This window comes from Eutrigla gurnardus, assembly GCF_963514095.1.
Source record: "Eutrigla gurnardus genome assembly, chromosome: 22".
In the NCBI taxonomy this organism is placed as follows: Eukaryota; Metazoa; Chordata; class Actinopteri; order Perciformes; family Triglidae; genus Eutrigla; species Eutrigla gurnardus.
The window spans coordinates 2,016,330-2,038,264 of NC_139933.1; the positions used below are offsets into that span (position 1 = coordinate 2,016,330).

The window sequence follows — 21,935 nt, forward strand, 5'->3', positions numbered from 1 at the left end:
GTGTGGGTGTGGGTGTGGGTGTGTGTGTGTGTGTGTGTGTGTGTGTGTGTGTGTGTGTGTGTGTGTGTGTGGGGGTGGGTGTGTGTGTGTGTCGGTGTTTACAGCAGCAGTGAAATTATAGATAAGTAAACATAATAATTTAATCTCACGTTAAATATATTTTTTATATTTTTCATGCCACAATTTATAGATTCTGAATCTGTAATTGTTCCTTCAGAGCAATGCATGATGGTAAATAATCCTTGGTTAGGGCCTGTCAGTCGTACACTACTTTTAGTCCACTATCTATAAAGATTATTCTAATCATCCTCATTAAACATAGAGAGTAGGGAGCTACTAGAACTTAAATAAAACAGGATTTGAATGCAGTGTCATTTCACACGTTGCCTTCAGGGACCTTTAACACTGGGAAACCTGGACTGTGACTTTAAAGCGGCTCACACTCGTCCAGGATGATGTCGTTTCCTGCAGGGATAATGTGAAGTGTCAGTTGCATTCTGCCGTCAGAGTGGGCTGCTGGTGACAGACACCTCGGGACGCTGCACATGTAAATATACTTCCATATTATTTCCCTCTCAGTGAGCTCTCAGAGAGGTGATACGTTTGACAGACAGCAGCTTGTACGAGGGTAATGATGCTGTCGCTGCTCCTCTATAGGCTGATAGCAGCGGGAGAGCTATTTAATCCCAATTTTATAGCCAGTATTTGAAACATAAACAGTATATATGTGAGACGAGGTATCAGTGGAAGTTAGGTCAACTATGACTCATCCGTTTGGACGCCTTCAGGGCTGCAACAATAGTTGATTCTCATTATCCGTGACTCTAGAGGTGTTTCTTTTAGATTAAGTTATCTTCATATATAACTCTTTGGGTATCTTTATGTGCCAACATTAGTTAACCGCGACCAAACCAACCCTGTCTGCTCCAATCTTTTTGTTTCTGCATTTGTTTTGCCAGTTTCATCTTGCGGGGAGAGTAATTGCTGCCAGGATGATCTTCCTGTGCAACGGTTTGAAGTGCCACGCTCCGCTTTGTTCGGCAGGGAAGTTGTGTGTGGGTGGTCAGGGTGGATGGTGGGCGTAGAAAACGCAAGACTTCCACACCAGAGGGACTGGTGTTCGCATCCTGAGATCTGTGTGTGTGTGTGTGTGTGTGTGTGTGTGTGTGTGTGTGTGTGTGTGTGTGTGTGTGTGTGGCTCGCTTTCAGGCAACAAGATCGCTTTGATTTAGGTTTCGGGAACATCCTGTTTTTGGCTCATCTCAATGTTCTCGTCTTGACTTTTTTTCAATATCAAACCAGACCACAATCTTTCTCCGAGATCTAAGATGATTAAAAAATATTTTCTCTGATCCATCCATCTCTTACGGAAGTCGCTCGTACGTTCATATCATACTTTAGTTGCTGAGCTTTAAGTAGAAACATCCAGTGTCAACATGAGAGCTCTGTGTGACTTTCCCATCATATTATTCATGTCCACACGTGGCAGGCTGTGTTTGTATGTATTATGACTGTTTGCTGCTCCGGTATTGTATATTCAGGCTGCTCTCACTCAGCTTTCGTACTAAAAAGTACGGAAAGTAAAGCACGATCATTTCGTATGATTTCCTACGTATTACACAGAGCCGTAGTCACATAAACGATGTGCTTTATGCTGGTAGTTAGAGACCATCAGACAAAACCTGACCATAACCTTCGGGGGGTTTAGCTCAGGAGGTAGAGGGGCTTAGCCGGCGACCGAAAGATTGCCGGTTTGATCCTCCTCTAATTCTAACCCTAACCTTAGCTTTTACCCTAACCCTAACCAACAAACGAAAGATCATATACATTCACTGAAGGATTAATATAAGAACAAAATGCATATTTTTTGCTAGGAATGTCATCAAAACGTACTTTAATGCCGAAACAGCTTTAAAATGCTGCATTATGCTGCATTTTCCATTATGAATGAAAGGAATGGAAGCAATTTTTCACTGTAGGGAATCGTCATTTCGAAATTCGTAGGATAAAACACGAAAAAATTGTACATAACTTTTCGTACGTTTCCATACAAAAACTCATGAGAATGGTTGGTATATTAGTATGTGCTGATTAGGTCATATTAGGTCAGTGATTGAGGCCACGCCCCTCACCATGACGGGATAACGGAGTTGTACTTCAGCTCTTCTCCCTTTGGAAGCGAAGCCAAGTGTATTTCACCTCGACATCAAACGTTCCCTTTAACTGCAAACACATAAACCAAATGTACGAGTGCACTCGGAGAACCCACGCAGTCCACGCACCCGAGCCCTTCCACTTACAAACTTACATAATGTATGCAAGCCTACCAGTGGAACTTCATGTTGAGTTTAATCGGAGGGTTTCAGGTTAAATAATACGCAAAACGTATGAGTTTCCCCTTTGCACGTGTGCTTCGGCGTCGGAGGACTTGTGGCTCTGCCATGTTGACAGACGGCCCCTTGACGTCAGTCAACCAGGCAGCTCTGGCTGGGTCGGCCCCCACATGACTGGGCAGACTGGTCTGGAGGCATCTGGATGTATATGGAGGTCACATTGTATGCTTTAGTTTCTGCCTTCACCTGAACTATTCTGGCCACAGGTGTCGTAAGCTCCTCTTCCCTCTGTTGCCGTTGAAAACGCTGATGTTAAAGTGCTGGTTGCCGACGGTGACGGGCAGAATGCTAAGCTCTGCAGCACTACGGTGAGCATGCAGTGATTCCTACAGCTTTGTGTAAAGCAGCAGCCTCCCACTCAGACTCCACTAACAGCCCTCTCCTGCTGGGACCTTCATTGAGGTGATGTTAGCGAGCTAACCGCACACAGCTAGCGGCCGCCATGGACGCAACTTTAAACGTGCCCCGTGGAGGTTTTCTTATTATTAACAAAGTTAGATTTACATTCACTTCTTCTTCTTCTTCTTCTCAGCCAAAAACAACATCCACGTTGTCCTGTCTGGCCTTTGCTGGGAGCATATGTTCATCTTCTTATAAAAGGCGATATTATTGAAGGAATATTTTGTCGACTCTTGGTTCTGGTTTGAGGTATTTTCTACAGAATATCACAGATCCAAGGCAGAGCTGATGAAGCTGAGAAGGGCAGGAGGACAGGTAAACATCTCAATTACAAAGCTTCTTCAGCACCACGGACAGCGCTTTAGATCCATCAACGCTCCTGGTTTCATGCTGCTCTGCTCAACAACCAGCCAAGCGTGGCGTTGCACCCGCAGCAGAAGGGAAGATAAAGTACTTTTCTACGACGTGTTCGTCCCTGTAGGTGAGTTCATTCCCACATTCAGTTCAGAGTTAAGAAGCAGCGCTGTAATATTCGCTGATCTGTTGCCTGCTTTCAGAAAATAATCCGTTTAAACTTTTAAAAACTCTTAATGCAAATCAAAAATATATATAATGACCGAGTAATAAAAGTAATAAAGTGATGAATTGAGGAACTTAGGAACGTGTTAAACCTAATTAGAATACTCCAATCTTACATTTCGGATTGACTTCACAATATAAATTTAAATTTGTTTTTAATAATCCCAGATTGACGTTGAAGTTCCCAAAATTTTCCAAACTTTTGATCCATTTTAAATCCAGTAAAATATATGTAAATCTTGTGTTAAGCCACCCAATGCTGTGTATCTCAGGTCCGTCACTTTTTTACAGTCAGGAAATAGAAGGATTTCAACTTCTGTAATAGTTTTTCCCATTTGCAGAAAATAAGCTTACGACGCTGCAGACAATGGAGTCGCATTCATAAACCCTCGTCACCTCGAGGTCAGTAAACAAAACCTGTTCACGTATCGCTGGTGACCTCAACGATGGGGTACAATTACACACACACACACACACACACACAGAGAGAGAGAGAGGCATCCAAAAACACAAGTGTGGGTAAATGCAAAGCAGCTTGACATTCCATGAATAGCTGTTCTTCATCTACCAGCTCTCTCTCTCTCTCTCTCTCTCTCTCTCTCTCTCTCTCTCTCTCTCTCTCTCTCTCTCTCTCTCTCTCTCTCTCTCTCTCTCTCTCACACACACACACACACACACACACACACACACACACAGCCGGTGCCAATCCTGAGCTGTATCTGGGTCAGAGCTAGCAGAGATGAATCGAACCCAAGTTTCACATCGCTCCCCTTTCTTTCTCCTGTTCCTCTGTAGAGATGTAATTAATAACAGGGGTCCTTTCAGTCCCGTCTCCTTCAGAGGGAGGGAGGGAGAGACGGTGGCATACCTCGGTAGAAACGTCTCAGCTGTGGAGTGTAGAAGTGTGATGCCAGCAGGTGTAGGTAGCGGTGTCGAGTAAAGTGTCAAATGTGCTGAATGTTTAATGGCGTTTGGGGCTGAGGAGCAGCTGGAGGCCATGTTGCTGCCCGGCGGTGGAGATGGATGTGTTTCCTGATGTTACATATACTTCCCACCCACCCACTAACATCACGATCCTACACTGTAATCCTAAAAAACACGACTATATTCAGTTTATATGGAAGCTAATTAAGCAGATTTGCCTCCTGGTGATATTAAATAGGAGTCCATCCATTAACATGGAGGCACGAACGGCTGCTGATGGAAATGTGCTGAAGAGGTGACAAACACGCTGATGGATAATGAAGGGCCTGAAAAGGACAAATCGAAAGTAATATAATGTTTAATGAAGCTCATTCATTTCCACAGAAAGCAACATTAATAACACGCAGCAAACAGTTACTTTGATTGAAAAGCTTGTTTTGGGGGTTTTTTTAGGAAGAAAAACTGCTCTGACAACACTCGCCATGAATGTTTCATGTCGGAAACTTTCTCTATGAATATTTTATCTCCAGAAATGTCAAGAAGGGAACGGCACAGAGTCGGGGAGCAGACAGTCTCCTATTGTAGCGCTGAAGGAGGCGAAGGTGAACCTTCATTTCTTCTAAACCCAGCAGCTGTTTGGGTGTTTAGTTTAGTGTCGACGGGAACGTTAGCTTCATAATTCAAGATGAACGTTGAAGCTGAACGTCAAAGTCATCTTAGTAGCGAACTGCATTGGTAGAGAGGCCTAACGACCTGTCAATCAGCAGGTAAGCCCCGCCCCCTAAAGCATCCCCTGCTTTCTGGTCTGGTGGACTCTAAATGGACCATAATGTACTAAATGAACATCATGCTGGATGAAGAAGACTTGAAACTAGAGATTGAGACCATAACCCGTGTGTGTGTACCCCAGCTCACCGTGTCCTTCTGCAGTTTTACAACAAAGACGAGTTGCGATGGACGCCTGGTTCTACGTTGCGATCAGTGCATGTTGGTGAAAAGGCCGTCGTGTGTGAGGCGTCATCATCAAATGTGCAGGTTTAGTGCCAGAGGAGAATAAGATTTGTGTTTGGTTTATAGCTGTGAGTGGTAATCTTGATCCAGATTCAAGTCCCTGCAAGTTAAAACGCCTTTCAAGGGAGACTTTAAGACATTAATGTGATGTATCTTTGGAGGGCTTCTTCCTCCTCGTTGTGTCGCGGTCGACGGGGACATTGTTGACATCGTTGCTATGGATACAAACTGGATTCCAGTAAGAGGGAAAGGGTAAAACACTATGTCATTATGCTGTTAAAAAAGCTTCCCATCGGTCTGTACCTTGTCATCACTGTTATCCCTGTGGCTCCGCCCTCCACTCACGCTGTCCAATCGCTTGCCTTCACCATCCAGTCCCCCCCCCCATTTTCAATTGGTCCATCCTGCTCAAGTATGACTCAGAAAGAAGTGTGTCAGTCTACTATGTGAACCAGCACAATGTGTGTTTGTTAAAGAGTGCAGATTCATGTGTGTGTGTGTGTGTGTGTGTGTGTGTGTGTGTGTGTGTGTGTGTGTGTGTGTGTGTGCGTCTGTCCGTGTGTGTGTGTCTGTGTGTGTGTGTGTGTGTGTGTGTGTGTGTGTGTGTTATCATGCCCTGTCATTTTGGATGATGTCATGTTTTCTTATTGATTTGCCTGTTTTCTGCTGGACTCCCTGGGTTTGCTCTGCTGCTCTTCTCTGTGATTCTTTCAGTTTGTCTTTTCTCTTTTTCTTTCGTCCTTCCCGTCCACGTTCTCTCTCTATCTGTTGATTTTTTTTAAGCAGGGCAGCAGAGCATTCAGGACATTCCAGTTAAATCTTCTTTTCTCTATATTTTGGATTGTTTTACAGGGACTGTTTCATGTTGATAATTGGTTATTTTGTACTCAGTGTTTGCTGGAATTCTAAACTGGACGTCCGGTCCTTGACATTGACAGATTTTTCCTGGCAGACACTGAGTCTCAAGGTTTACTACTGAGCCATTCACCATGAAGGACAAGGGGCATAAAAGCAGCCGCCGCATCCAACCCAACCTACTGCCTGGGAAATGTGAACACAATGAAAATCTATATTTACATCCCAATCATTTGCCTTGAAAGTGCACCGTCGCTGCTTTTACAGCCCCGTGCCCTGCTCTCTTGCTCTTTCTTTCATTTTCCCATCCGGGTCCCTCCATCGCCTCCATTCCCCTTCATCCATACCAACCCACTCTTCTTATCCCCACATCCCAACGAGCCGTGAATCTCTGCTGGAAACCCGTAGAGCCGTCGGAGACACGCTGAGGTGATCCAGCCGAGTCGATCAAAGACAGCGTGTCGTGGTGTTTTTGAGATTCACGGTCAGGCCTCCTTTTCATCGGAGTCGCTGCCACAACATCCTCTTTTTTTCTGCTTCCCGATCTGCCGTCGAGGCATTCTGGGTAGCTGTGAGTTCACCGTGTTCCAGACCCATTCTCTACATATCCAACCCAGACTGCACCTCACCCACGCGCTCACACTATTACCCATAGTGCTGTGCCGTTCCTACTCACCGGCCCCACAGCCGAGGACCCCCACTGTGTCTGTATTTCCCAACAAAGACCGCCTCGGAAATGTATGGATTATGTTTTGGAGCGTGGCCGCGTCCAAAAGCAACTCCCAGGCCGAATCTCCAGATAAAACGTCCTCGACCCCCGAGGAAGAGTAGGTGACCATGAAGGGGAAGGTGAGTACGCAGTAAGGTACAAATGAAAGAGGAATACGGCTCTTGGGGTTGTTTTTGGACTGGGAATTATTTTTCTCTAACAGAGTTTTTCCTTCTTGTCTGTCAGACCTCAGGCGGTTTCTCAGAAGGGGGTTTAGATCTCCATTCAGTAAAGCTGAAGGTGATCCAGCTGAAGTCCACCGTCCGTCCCTGTTTTTCACGTTTCTGGAGCTGTGTTGCATCAAGGAAACAACCTTTTCCCTCCTCATGTAATCACGTATTTTAAATGTCATCGACTATGAAATAATGACTTCATCGGCGCGGCGGCTCGTGAATAACTGCAGGTTAACATCTTGTAGTATTTATGAGCCGTGATTGAATCACAGCCTCACACTCGTCCTGTTGTTTGACAACAGGAAATATGGAAACGAGAGGACTACATTTTGAATTCAGCTGTATTAAAACATATGGAGGTCTAACTGGCTGAGAGCAGATGTTCTCTGCATCCTTTTGTTTGTTTGCTATATGGGACATATCGAGACAAACTCTAACAAATGATAAACAGAATTAGATATTGATTTTATGTCAACTGCCAATAATTACAGGCATTAATATGCACGTCACGCTCCAGAAACGTCTTCAACAGAAATAGACCTGGAAGGAAAGTCAACAACGGTGACGCAGCAGGATCAGTGGACAAAGAGTGCAAAATATTGTCAGCAAATGCATTTAGTTTTTGTCATAAAGAAAAAACCCATTTGTTCTAGATTGTTGGTGTTGTATAGTAATTATATACCATGATGAGATCTAAGTCCCCTTGAGATGATTGTCCTGGGAGTCGACTTAATGTTAAATATGAGGATGGAGACGCAGAGACGCATCGTGACCCGACAGGAAGGTTTACGGTTCGCGACGCCTCTTCGCGACCTCCTTCCCCGTCGCCGTGACATCACACCAGAGAGAGGAGGCGGCCTCATCAGTGAACGAGAGGAGAGAAAATATTTGGGAGAAAAAGTGGGAGCTCATTTCTTCATTCCACTGAATATCTTTCCCATCTGTTGCTACCTTAAACAAAAAAACTAAAAAAATCTGATTCCAGGCCAGCATGACTCAAAGCAGGAGCGCTATCAACTCCAGTCCTCATTAGGAGCCGCCTGTGCTCTTTTCTCCGAGGAGGCAAATTGGCTTCCCAAACTTTCACCTTCTTCTTCCCTCGCCTCATTCCCCTCCGTCATCTCTGGAGACGAGCTGGAACCAGATGGTTTCTGTCTCTCCTTTCCTCGACGGCGTGTTCGGGCTCGCCCTCTTTGCCCCGTCCGTAATATGAAGGGCAACGCTTACTTACTTCCTCTAATTACTTTTCCGGGAGGAAGTGAACCAATCTGGCGTTCTCATTTCACTGTGAAGAAAGTTTGGTTGAAAAACAACGGAGATGAATGAGGAGGAGCTGTTACGTGTGAGCCCTGCAGACAGGAAGTAGAACAGAGCAAAACTAATGTTCTCGTCCAAAGATGATGGAGGGTCTCGTAAAATAGGAACCCACCGGTGACCCAAGCTAACGTGGACTCTAAACCTGCTTCATCACTGTCTGCTCCGTGGGCCAAATGTCAGAGTACAGCCTCGTTTATAAGCCGACACGGTGGGGAAGTGTTGCTGCGGAGACGGCTCCAGGACCCTCGATGACAGAGTATGCCATCCGGTTTGTGTGCAGTTACTTAAAATGTCAGAGCGGGACCCACCAGAGGCCACGTTGGTCTCACTTCCTGGCACGCAAGACTCCGTAGGAGTTCAGGAGCAGCAGGACTCCGACACCGGCCGCCCCGCGGAGTTCAAGTTCGTCTCCCCTGTTAATATCAATAATCACCAGCAGGTGCAACAAAGATGACCCCGAAGACAAATATAGAATAATAAACTTGAAGCTCGGCAGCAGATTCTTCATTCCCCTGTTTAAGGAGTCAGATAGGATCTCCTTCACCTAAGTCAGGATAGTCATCTCTGCACCACTCATTCATATCTCTCTAAGTTATCCTTTTTTAATGGGCGACTCCAGCCATTTAATATTGCATGCATGCATGTTGGGGAGCTTGTGAGAACAAGACATCCTGACTTGTAGTCCCTAGTAGGAGTCATGCCCCAAAACCAGTTCACCTATTTATAGCATCACATCTGTCAACTCCACATAGGTTTCTGTTAAAAGTCTCAAACTCAAAGAGACATGAACTATTTCCACACAACTCACATTTAAAACCGGTGGAACGCCCCTTTAGTGAGGGAGGAGGAGCTCACAACCCAGCCTCCAGCCTCTCCTTCACTGCTGAAGTGGTACTGCTTCCTCTCTCCTCCTCCTCCTCATCCTCCCTCCATCTGTCCTTCCTCTCTGGATGGAGGGAAGCTGAGGAACAAAGTGATGGATCACTTCTTCTTTTCCTGAGAGGAGACAAGTGAAAGAGATAAGGGGGGGGGGGGGGGGGGGGGTCACATGATGATCGGAGAGGGAGAGATGGCCAGATCTCCTTCACACACACACACACACACACACACACACACACAGTTAAACAATAGTTGAGAGGAGATTTGATTTGAGGAGTCATGAGGAGGAGACCTGGGCTGGAGTCTCTCCTTCTCCCCGTCCTCTGCTCCGCCTCCCCCCGTCTTGATCTCTTCACGTCTCCATGTATTCTTAAATGTGTGTCGGCCATCTTGACTGGCAGGGTGTCGTTGTGTTTCACTAACGCTTCCTTTTCAAACGCAGCCTCGGAGGCTCCGGTCCTCCACGCAGCAGGTCTACTGTACAGAGTCCCAGTATATTACCTCCTATCTCACTTTATGAATGCCACCTCCCTCCCCCCTCCTCCTCCTCCCCCCTGTCCCCCCCTCCTCCCCCCCCACTACTTCCCACTTCTAACAGAAGCTCAGAGTAAGCCCTACTACTCCGATTACTTACTCCCCCACTCGCTTGCTCATCCATAAGATTTGCACCAGCCACTACCTGGACCTGTTCATCACCATCATCATCGGACTCAACGTCATCACCATGTCCATGGACCACGACCAGCAGCCCAAGGTCAGATCAGCTAAAGATGAGCTTCCAATGTTCAATATTACCTGCATGTGTGTCTCATGATGGATGAGCTGTCGGTCCTGAAGAGAAGATTACTTCTGTGCTTCTGTACTTTTACACAAATACAATACAGGTTGAAATACTCAATTATGGCCATTTTTTAACACTTTTTTGGCATAAAAATGATAAATATTGGCATATTGGAATATCAATATCTGCATTGGTCTTTAAAATGTGGGAATATTAATCCTGAATTTAAGATAACCTGGTGCTGAGTTGATGAGGATTTAGTGAAATCCCTTATGAGCACCGGTTCTCTCAGAAATACACTTTTATTCTAACAGCCTTTTCATGGAGAACGATGTGAGTGGTCGAGTAGTTAATGATGGAAAAATCTATATTTACACAACAAAAAACATCCACCATAGCAAGCAATTTACTCCAAAGGAGTTTTCTTTTTAAAAAAGTGAGAAAAACATCAATCCCAGCACATTTCATTGGAGATAACAGGACCGATATCACGACCTTCACTGCCTTCTTGAGATGCGTACTCGTGTGGGTTATTCATCAGTTCTGTTCCTCTCTCCGCGTCCTCAGGAGTTGAAGAAGGCGTTGAAGATCTGTAACTACATCTTCACCCTCATCTTCGTCCTGGAGTCCGTCTGCAAGCTGGTGGCCTACGGCCTCCGACGTTTCTTCAAGGACAAGTCAGTGTTCACTCCGACGTGAAAACCCTGCACAAGCGTTTTAAGAGTTTTGACATTTTAGCGGCCGTGATATCGTAATCGAGCGGTGATTAAAGGTGCCGTTCTTTAACCTCTGAGTCATGTGGAAAATGTGAGGCAGCGTTGAGTTTAAATGAGCTTTCTGCGAGGTGCTCCGGTGAGCCGGTTCTCAGCGAGGCCTGCACGAGTACAAACGGCCTCGTAAAACACCCATAAAACACGCTGCCTTAGATGATTTCATAGCTTTGAAATCTCTGGCTTTCTGCATGAAAACCACACAAACACAATCACAGCAGCAGCGAACGTATCCTACACACAGACACACACACACGTGGACACAGACAGTAACACACACTTCCTCGTGGAGGCGGCACGTTTCTGGACCGGAGCTGACCACCGACGGCTCCACCGTGTCCGTCCTCTCTGCCAGAGAACGCCATTATCAACTTTGTGTGTTTGGCAGTGGGCCAGTAACACAACACACACACACACACACACACACACACACACACACACATGAGGTACACACCTCATTGGACTTGATTCACACACTTTGAGCATTGAAGTGAGGATGTGAGGGCAAAACTACGGAGTGGACTCTGAAACCTTCTCATGGAGAAGAGACAAACCTGATGTTTCTCTCTTTGTTACTTGTTTGTCTGTTTGTTTGTTTGTTTGTTTGTGTGTGTGTTTGTGTGTGTAGGTGGAACCAGCTGGATCTGGCCATAGTGCTGCTGTCCATCATGGGCATCATCCTGGAGGAGATCGATGGAAACACTCTGCCCATCAATCCCACCATCATCCGCATCATGAGAGTGCTGAGGATCTCACGAGGTATGACCATCCATCCATCATCCATCCAGGTACTCCCTCTCCTCCCCTGTGCTGTACCGATGCCTGGTCCCTGGGACTCCCACCTTTGTCATGTTCTCATGGGGGTTCTCTGCAGGCTTCGGGCCGGTGTGAGTCGACCAGATGGCACACAGAAACACAGGAAGCTGCATCGAGACGGAGAAGAGAGTTATACAAATATAGAGACATGGGAGAGATGAGGAAAAATAGCTAAGGTTAAGGGGAGAGTCAAGGCACATCGTGGCATTATAAGCACGACAACAAATATGTTCAGTTTATTATGAAATTGCATAATAAACTACATACAGATTTGACTGCGGTGGGCCACCACAGCCGTTAAGGGGAAACAGTGAGAAACAGAGCATATATATGAGAGGAGAGAAAGAAAAGGAGGAGGAGGAGGCATGATGAATAACTTCTGACCCCAAAATAGATTATGCGACGAAGGAAAGAGGGAGCGCTGGATCGGAGTGAAAATGAGATGAATGGACAGAGGAAGAGGTTTGTCGATGGGTGAGAGACGGAGAGACGGAGAATTAATGGTGGAAATGGATGGAGGAGGGTCTGAATTAGAAAAGTTGATTTAAAGAGGCGTGGTGGACTTGGCAGGAGGGAAGAAGAGAAGGGGGGGGGGACTGCCTGTGTGCTTCAGGCTGATTACAGGCAAGGTAATTAAAGAGATGGAGTGATGGATGGATGATAGATGGATGGATGGATGGATGGATGGATGGATGGATGGATGGAGGATAGATGGATGGATGGATTATAGATAGATGGACAGACGGATGGATGGATGCATGGATGGATGGATGGATGGATGGATGGATGGATGGATGCATGGATGGATGGATGGATGGATGGATGGATGGATGGATGGATGATAGATGGATGGATGGATGATGGATGGATGGATGGATGGATGGATTATAGATAGATGGACAGACGGATGGATGGATGGATGGATGCATGGATGGATGGATGGATGGATGGATGGATTATAGATGGATGGATGGATGGATGGATGGATGGATGATGGATGGATGGATGGATGGATTATAGATAGATGGACAGACGGATGGATGGATGCATGGATGGATGGATGGATGGATGGATGGATGGATGATGGATGGATGGATGGATGGATGGATGGATGATGGATGGATGGATGGATGGATGATGGATGGATGGATGGATGGATTATAGATAGATGGACAGACTGATGGATGGATGGATGGATGGATGGATGGGTGGATGGATGAATGAATGGTTGATGGATGGATGGATGATAGATGGATGGATGGATGGATGGATGATGGATGGATGATAGATGGATGGATGGACGGATGGATGGATGATAGATGGATGGATGGATGGATGGATGGATGGTGGATGGATGGATGGACGGACGGATGGATGGATGGATGAATGAATGGTTGATGGATGGATGGATGATGGATGGATGAGTGGATGGATTATAGATAGATGGACAGACGGATGGATGGATGGATGAATGAATGGTTGATGGATGGATGGATGATAGATGGATAGATGGATGGATGGATGGATGGATGGATGGTGGATGGATGGATGGACGGACGGATGGATGGATGGATGAATGAATGGTTGATGGATGGATGGATGATGGATGGATGAGTGGATGGATTATAGATAGATGGACAGACGGATGGATGGATGGATGAATGAATGGTTGATGGATGGATGGATGATAGATGGATAGATGGATGGACGGATGGATGGTTGATGGATGGATGGATGATAGATGGATGGATGATGGATGGATGGTTGGATGGATGGATGGATGATAGATGGATGGATGATGGATGGATGGTTGGATGGATGGATGGATGGATGGATGGATGAAGGGATGGATGGGCAGATGGATGGATGAACGGACGGATGGATGGATGACGGATGGATGGATGGACGGATGGATGGACGGACAGATGGACGGATGGATGATGGATGGATGATGGACGGATGGATGATGGATGGATGATGGATGGATGATGGATGGATGATGGATGGATGGATGATGGATGGATGATGGATGGATGATGGATGGATGGATGGACGGACAGAACATATTTGTGGTTTTCAGGGGAGAGACTTTTCTTGGTGAAGGCCCCTGACCTGCTGGAGTTTTAGTCGTCACGGTGGGGTTGCTAGGCAACTAGTGGAGACAGGCCCCTCCAGCCCCGGGGCCGACCAAACAAACCTGAAACCGTGTTGGTGTTCCTCCACTGGTTCCCCACCACTGAAATGTGTGACTCCGCTCACGCAGGATTAGTCCCGAAGCAACCAAGAGAGTCCCGTTTAATTCCCCAGAAGGCGTGATCCCCTCCTGTTACGTAAGACTGAACAACCTGAATACTGCATGGACAACATCTCACTTCCTGTATGTCTATGTATGTCTATGTGTGCAGTGTTGAAGCTGTTGAAGATGGCGGTGGGGATGAGAGCCCTGCTGGACACCGTTATGCAAGCGCTGCCTCAGGTACACACAAACAACACTCTTTATTCTTCTCCACGGATCTTTGCTAACACGTCCCACTGAAGCTGTCCCAAAAACACAAATTACATTCCAGCAGCGTTTCTTTTTTGGGTACATCGTCTTCTGTTCCGGGGCGGCGGCGGCGGCGGCGGGTCCCGGGAGCCTTCCCGCCGACTCGGGGGAGCCTTATTTGCGTAACCAACCCCTGCCGAGATCGGGAAAAAAGGGGGATGTAGCTCCGGGGTTTGTTGTGAACGCTGGTGGGCGGATGTGAAGGTGGTGGAGCGGCTAAATTAGAACTTCTTCTGCAGTGTCGTGTGCAGTGAGAGAGAAATAACAGCATTCTTTGATTCTACCTCCGTCTGTCATTCAGAGAGAGAGCGGTTCTGCAGGATGATTCCTCCTCGAGCTCGTCAGAATCTCCATGATTAGGAAATCTGCTCATTAAAAACACACTTCTGTATCAAAGCTGTGGTTTCCTGTTATCTTGTTCTCTCCGGGGTCAGCTGGTCATATTTTATTGCAGATTAGCTTCCTCCATTCTTACCAGCTGATGATCCGTGAAGAAGGAATAGAGAAAGACCACCGCTCTTATATTGAGTGTTGCCGACGGAGACTAATCCATATGTTTGACCAACTTGAATGGGAGTCTAAACTGAAGGAGAACGCATCAATATTCCCAGGATCCTTTGTTCCGCAGCTCGATCCGCTGTCGGCGTGGAGCTGGACGGGACGTAACGTGGGGAAAAAGCCGAAACCGTAGATTGATGGATGGATGTCAATGATGTCATTGGTAGATTTTGGTTTGTAGTCGGTGATTCCAGCATGTGTCATATTGACTTTTCCAGGAAGAAAAGAATGTTGGATGTAATATATCAAGATATATTTTTAAATACAATATGACAGACTTTAATAGGAATGAATGGGAAACGATACGTTAGTCTGCTGGCTTTGTGAAGAGTGAAAAGAAAGAAACCATCATCCGAACTCTTTAAATAACTCTTCAACATGCAGAGAACTCGGGAGATTGACGGGCCTGACGTGCCTAGTTACGGTTGCTAGGCTTTAATTGGTCTATTGCTGTCCGGGTGGGATCCAGTGAACAGCTCGTCTTCTTCTCTTGGCTTCGTCTTCATCGTGACCTTTCATTCATTTCTTTCCTGTCTTCGGAACGAGCCGTTTGTTGTCCTCCGTTGACGGTTTAGTCCTCCGCTCTCGTTAACCCCTCTCTCTTGTCTGCAGGTGGGAAATCTGGGCCTCCTCTTCATGCTCCTCTTCTTCATTTTTGCAGCGCTGGGGGTGGAGCTGTTCGGAGACTTGAGTAAGGAGTATTTCCATTCTCCCCTGGGCGTGGGTTTAATCTAACACTTGTTAATTGCTTTTGTTCAATTGCCTCATTGATTCCTCTTTTCTTTTTTTTAAATCCTACCTTGTAGAAGTTGAGATTAATGAAATGGTATTACTGTTATTAACATGTCATTGCTCCTTCTCCTCTCCCCAGTCTGTGATGAATTCCATCCATGTGAAGGCCTCGGCCGCTACGCTACCTTCAAGAACTTTGGGATGGCGTTCCTGCTGCTCTTCAGAGTTTCTACTGGAGACAACTGGAACGGCATAATGAAGGTGAAGCTAACACCTTCCTCTCTTCTTAGAGGTGGAAGTATCTCCGGAGACTTGAATACTGATGTTTGGCTGATTTAGAAGCCTAGATGTACTTATTGTAAGTCGCTTTGGACAAAAGCGTCTGCTAAATGACCTAAATGTAAATGTAGATGAGTATATCAATGTAGCGTGTTAGCGTGTTAGCGTGTTAGCATGCTGGTAACTACACTGTAGATGATGAACAGTTGAGGCTAATTGTTTTGCAGGCATTTCCTCAAATTCAAGTTTTTACCTGATATGATTAAATTCTTCCTGATGCTGGAATATGATGAATTTCATGGAGGAGAAAACATTTCCATTTCACAGAATTCTCCACTAACAACGTTCTTGTTTTCCTCCCAGGACACGCTACGAGACTGCGCCCAGAACAGCACCTGCTACAACACCGTGGTGTCTCCCATCTACTTCGTCTCCTTCGTCCTCACCGCTCAGTTCGTCCTGGTCAACGTCGTCATCGCCGTCCTCATGAAGCACCTGGAGGAGAGCAACAAGGAGGCCAAGGAGGAGGCGGAGCTGGAGGCGGAGTTGCAGCTGGAGCGCCAGATGGAAGGGGGGGACGGGGCCACCAGGTCGCCCCAGCTCAACCCTCTGGCGCTGGGCATGGACAGGTCCAGTTCTGGGGGATCTCCCTGGAGGTCTGCAGGGGGAGGAGGAGGTGGAGGAGGAGGAGGAGGGGGGGACGGGGACCAGGACAGAGACGCTCCTCTGGACTCGCCCACTGCTGATATAACCAGAGACTCTGTAAACATCACAGAGGACCCCCCATCATGCCTGGAGCCCCCCCTGGAGGTGAGTCATCATCACCATCATGTACATGTGTATATATATCTATATCTTGTTTTGTTGTTGTTTGTGTGTGTGTGTGTGTGTGTGTGTGTGTGTGTGTGTGTGTGTGTGTGTGTGTGTGTGTGTGTGTGTGTGAGTGTGTGTGTGTGTGTGTGTGTAATTACAGAAATGTCCTCTAGTCAAAGTGAGTGTTCTGATGTCGGTCCGACTGTTCGGTCCACTTACAGCGTGATAAGCCAGATGCTCAGAGCCCCTCCCTGCTGGGGGGCCAGGCTGCCCGGCCAATCAGATGACCCCCCCGTGTCTCCCCTCATTAGTCCTGACTCCGGACCGAACCGTTAGTCCCGTCTCTGGTCCATGCTGGATGGCATCTTTAAATAATGGATTTCACTGGAGGAATGTCTATAACTCCTATGTAAACAAAGGGGAAGTGACCATATTTGGGCATAATCACATCACTCCCTGGCATGGTTCCAACATATCAGCGGATACATTCATGAGTGACGTGTGCAGAACCGGGCTCGTAATAACGGTGACGACAAAAACATGCATGGGTGTTATTTAGTGTAATCACCCTGACCCACATCAGTGTGTTGTAGTGTGTGTGTGTGTGTGTGTGTGTGTGTGTGTGGGGGGGGGTCCCTGTAGAGGACATGCCAGTCATAGACAGGTCACGGTGCCATGGGAAAGCAGGGCCGAGGGCCTTGTTGTTCACTTCCACAGCTATTTGCAGCCGGCGGGGAACTTTGTGAGAGGAAGCCGAGGTCTCGCTGCCGTCTACGATGTAATCCGTCTTCCTCGGCCGCTCTTCCACAAAACGTGTGGTTACAAAGCCGCAATCTCCTTCTCCAGAGAGGCGGCTGTACGGCGGCGTTGTAGTGCCCCCTTGTGGAGCTCAATAGTAACACAGGAGAGGCTGTGATGTAGGGAGGAGGTTAAAGCATGGAAGTTATTTAGTGCTGTTTTGGTTAAATCTCCGACTTTATGTGTTTCTTCTGTCTTCTTTCTGTGTGTGTGTTTCTACCTGATTATCCCTTTCTTTCTTTCTTTCTCTCCACATTTATCCATGTGTCTCTGTCCCTTCTGTCCACTCCCTCCTCTCTCCCCCCTCTGCATCATCGTAGCATGTCCGGCGTAGAGCCCAGTTTGACTCGGTCTCCCTGCTCATCCAGGGTTCAGTGGAGGGAGAGTTGAGTTTGATGGACAACCTGTCCGGCTGTATCTGCCACTACTACGCGCTGCCTCCCAAGCCCAACAAGCACGGCAGCAACAAGAAGGTCAATAATCACCGGAACGATGACTCACTCCACCACCATTTTATTCATATTTCGGGGCTCACCAAAACGTTGCTGCTGTAATTTTAGATTATCGACAACAAACCCCAAAGTATTACAGACGGCCTTGTTTTCCAAATCCAACATGACTTGTTTTGAATGCAGTCTCACGCAGAGGGAGTTTATAAAACATGTTGTTCTGTCTTTAAAGGGTCAAAACAGGAAATAATAGTTGCCATGCAAATGTTCTAGATGAGTATCTTTGATAGAAGTTCAAATGCAATAAAGATGAGTGGAGTGTAGTCGGGGGCTGGTGTTGTGCTCGCAGCGTTGAATAAATGATATGTTACTGATTAAATGACCAGACGTCCTCTTGGAAACAACGCGCTGGTCACTCGGGATAATGCACAGACCTCCGTGGAGCCGGCGGTACAAAGGAGCGTTCCCTTTGAGAGCGTTCCATGCAGGCGTCTGTGCAGCATCAGAGGGAACCCAGTCTCCAACACAGAGAATATTACCCTGAAAGCCAGTTGGGATCCCTCGTTTGCATTTAGGTGTACTGAGGTGTTTATTCATATATTTATGTGCCTTTTTCATGTTTTGTGTCTGTCTTTGCATCCTAGGATCGTATTGATCATCAGCATTCCCTTTAATATGAAATCAAATATAATCTCTGCTTTGCAAAATCACATAAGGAGCCCTTTGAAAGGGGGACATAATACATCCTCCAGCTATGTGCTATAGTGACCTCGGTACGTGATCTCTGAGCCTACATGTACCAGGATGCATTTCACCCAAGCAGAGCTTTTTGCTACGGCTGATAGATTAACAAAATCAAATATTACCTTCAAGTTTCTCTTGTTAACGCCTTATAAAACACACGTCATTCACTTCTTTCTATGAAGTAATCTGTTTGTTTTTTTAAATTTGACCCTTTAAATACAGAATACTTCAAGTATTTAAATGATGCTTGAAATGCTATATTTTAATGAGGCTTGGGTGACATTTATGACACAATAGCAGACGTTAATACTTGAAGCTGAATGAAGTTTGTCTCTGTTATCCCCGTGGAACTGTATTCTGTTCATTCTGTGAACTCTACATACCGGAGCCTCACCGCTGCTGGACTGGCAGTCCTCCACGTGGGATATCTGGTTCCCCGTTCTCTAACCATGGCTCGCCCACCACAGCGCCGTGCGTCACGTCCCGCCTCAGCCATGACCTCACCCCCTCACTTTATACCCAGTCATGCTTGTCAGCTTTCTGGTCGGGTTCTGGAGCCTCGCCGGCGTCGCTTCAGAGTCCGCTGTGTGTCTGTCTGCGCATCGTAACGTCTGTGTGATCTTTGCAAAGTGATCACATCCCTGAAGGAGATCCCACCCTCGCACACCAATCTGCACAGTAACGGCTCAATAAGCGATGGATCGCCGTGCCGCTGAATAATGCATCCGAGGGCCTCCTTTTCCTCATTTCAAGGCAAATGTTGGCCAATTCGTTTAGTATTGCAAAGCCCATCTTCTAAAAGCTCTAAATGGGTCTGAGACGTGGTCATCAGACGCCAGCGGCCAGCCTTCCATGTTTTCCACCGAGCTCCCCTCGCTGCTCGGCCCGCTTCCTGTCTGGAAGCATTCCCCCTGTTAAGTAGCTACGAGGTTGAATACACAGCAGCTCCTCTTACAGGAGCCACAGAGGCCCCCGGCTCCCAAACACCACCAGTCTGACGCCAGAGGTCAGAGGTCAGCCACGAGGATGAACTCGACACGGGAGGAGTCCCTCGGAGGGGTTTATATCAAAATACAACACAATAGACACGATGATGCTGCTTGTTCCGCTGAAATGTCTCATTTGCATCTAATGCAGCTGTTTTTTAAATCATTCTGTTTATTTAACTTTTATTTAGGATAGTTCTTTAATAAAGGGATCCTGGCCAAGATAAACATTAACATAAACATGTAAAGTGAAACTAAATTTCGAGTCGAGATCACCTTATTATCCCCAGTAACATATAATCTAATAACACATGTGGCTGAGAGAGAACATGTGGCTTCATCTCTCTTCCTCGTACTTCCACGTTCATGTGTCTCTGTTAGCTGCAGGTTTATCTGTGTGAAGCGTCCTTTCTCTCTCTGTGTTGCTCGGTTCTCTGCTCACCGCCGTTGTCTCTCCCTGCCTCAGATCCCTCTAGCGGAGATGGAAGCTCTGTCTCTGGCCTCGGACAAATCCTGGTCCCTAGCTCTGACCGACGACCCGGCCCCCCCCGGCGACTTTAACCCCCTCTTTCTCACCAGTCTGGGATGCAACGTACTGACAGTTCCTCTCCTCCTCCTCCTCCTCCTCCTCCTCCTCCTCCTCTCTGCAGTATCTTGTAGTGTTTCCTTTCACGGGGCTCTTCCAACACCACTTGCCCCCCCTCCCGTTACTCTCACACCGGGGGCTAACGGCTGCTAATTAGTGAAACGGCTAATTAGCACCTGTAGTCTAAAAACATTTAAAGGGCTACAATCAGCTTTTTATAATCATATTAATAATGGATCACATGACTAGGATGTGAAAGGAGTTGCTCATGCTAATGAACCCATTTTATATTAAAAAAAAATTCTCTCAATAATTAATCCCAATTCACATAATTCTTCCCAGGAAACTGTTCAGCAAACAAAATCAATAACAACACTTTTAAAACGTTGTGTGACGTAGTGCAAAAGAGCAGTAAAATAACTGTAGGGTGTAGTTATTATACATGTATATATAGTATATGAAAATACACCGTTTCACTTTAAAGTTTGAATATTTTGTTTCCAGACACAATCCTCTGTTTATTCCTATTTGAATGCAGTTTGGTGCAATGATTTACATTATGTTGAATTAATTCATGCATAACATTTGTTTGGCTTTAATTTGCAAATCAATCCAACTTCATGGAATGAATAAGTATCAGCCAATATCACTCCCCTGTAGTTACCTGCCGTCCCCACAGGGAGGCACTGTAACCTTAGCCGTCTCAGTGGAGAATCCCAACACAACACATGGAAATGACCTTCTTCTCTGATCTCTTATAAGATATATATATATAATATATAAATATATATTATATATATATATTTAAGAATCACTGTCAGCATTTAGAAACTCCAGAATCCAGATTGTGTGTGAACAAACTAACACAATAGAGTGAAGGTCGAGGACAAGCGGCGTTGGAAGACCCCGACTTCCTCTTCTCTTTCTCATTCCACCTTTCCAGCCTAATGTGTGTTACTCTCCAGTCCAGTCCAGTCCAGTCCAGTCCAGTCCAGTCCAGTCCAGTCCAGTAGACTAGTCGCCTCCTCACCTGCCAGTTTGCAGTTTTCTCTCCTTCGTCTCTTTTCTGTTTCCGTCCTCTCTGTAAACTCTTCTTTTCCTCTGTTTTCTGTGTTTCTGATGTGCTTTCCATGTGAGTCTTCTTCAGTGTTGGTCCTCGTCTCCTGTCCTCCGGCGTCGTCATGGTTACCTCTCCTGTGTTTGCTACGTTCACCGGAGCTCCGGCAGCTCTGTGGTGAACGTGAACCGGTGCCTTCTGGGTCCGACTGCCTCAGCTGACGCACAATCACGGAGCAGACCAACTTACTAATTTACTAACTTACTGACTCCGATGCAAGACTCAGACTTTTTTATGCCTAAATTTAAAAATAAATAGTGAATTCCATCCCGGCCTGGTCTCTGCTGTGATCTGTGGCAGCTGGGTCGACTCAAAGTGTTGTCTTAGTGCTAGAAAGAGTCCTTCCTGGTCTGAAGGGACCCCTGACTCTCCTCTCCCCCCCCCCAGCCGGAGCAGCTGGACCCCGGGGAGCCACCGGGGGACAACCTGCTGAGTGTCAGGAAGCCGGCGGTGGGACGCACACACTCGCTGCCCAACGACAGCTACATGTTCTTCCCCCTGGAGGCGTCCGGCAGCGAGGCCCCGGATCCAGACCACCTCCTCGCACAGACACCCGGGCCCCAGCACATACGGGGGTCCCACAGGGCCCAGTCAGGTAACCTATGACTTTCATCCTCGTATTATAATGTGTGACACCTCAGCAGTGTGACAGGTGTTTGGAT

The 21,935-nt window shown here is 46.7% G+C and overlaps 1 protein-coding gene across 1 annotated transcript in view; it reads left to right on the forward strand.

Annotated features, from left to right (window-relative positions):
* cacna1g (calcium channel, voltage-dependent, T type, alpha 1G subunit) overlaps positions 1-21,935 on the forward strand; it is a 148,838-nt gene that overhangs the window by 122,701 nt on the left and 4,202 nt on the right. Inside the window, 11 exon segments of the mRNA XM_084002159.1 lie at positions 9,898-9,926; positions 9,928-10,053; positions 10,648-10,757; positions 11,479-11,609; positions 14,072-14,142; positions 15,382-15,460; positions 15,641-15,762; positions 16,144-16,590; positions 17,712-17,864; positions 20,037-20,162; positions 21,661-21,868. Of these exon segments, the coding sequence (XP_083858285.1) occupies positions 9,898-9,926; positions 9,928-10,053; positions 10,648-10,757; positions 11,479-11,609; positions 14,072-14,142; positions 15,382-15,460; positions 15,641-15,762; positions 16,144-16,590; positions 17,712-17,864; positions 20,037-20,162; positions 21,661-21,868 (1,602 nt within the window).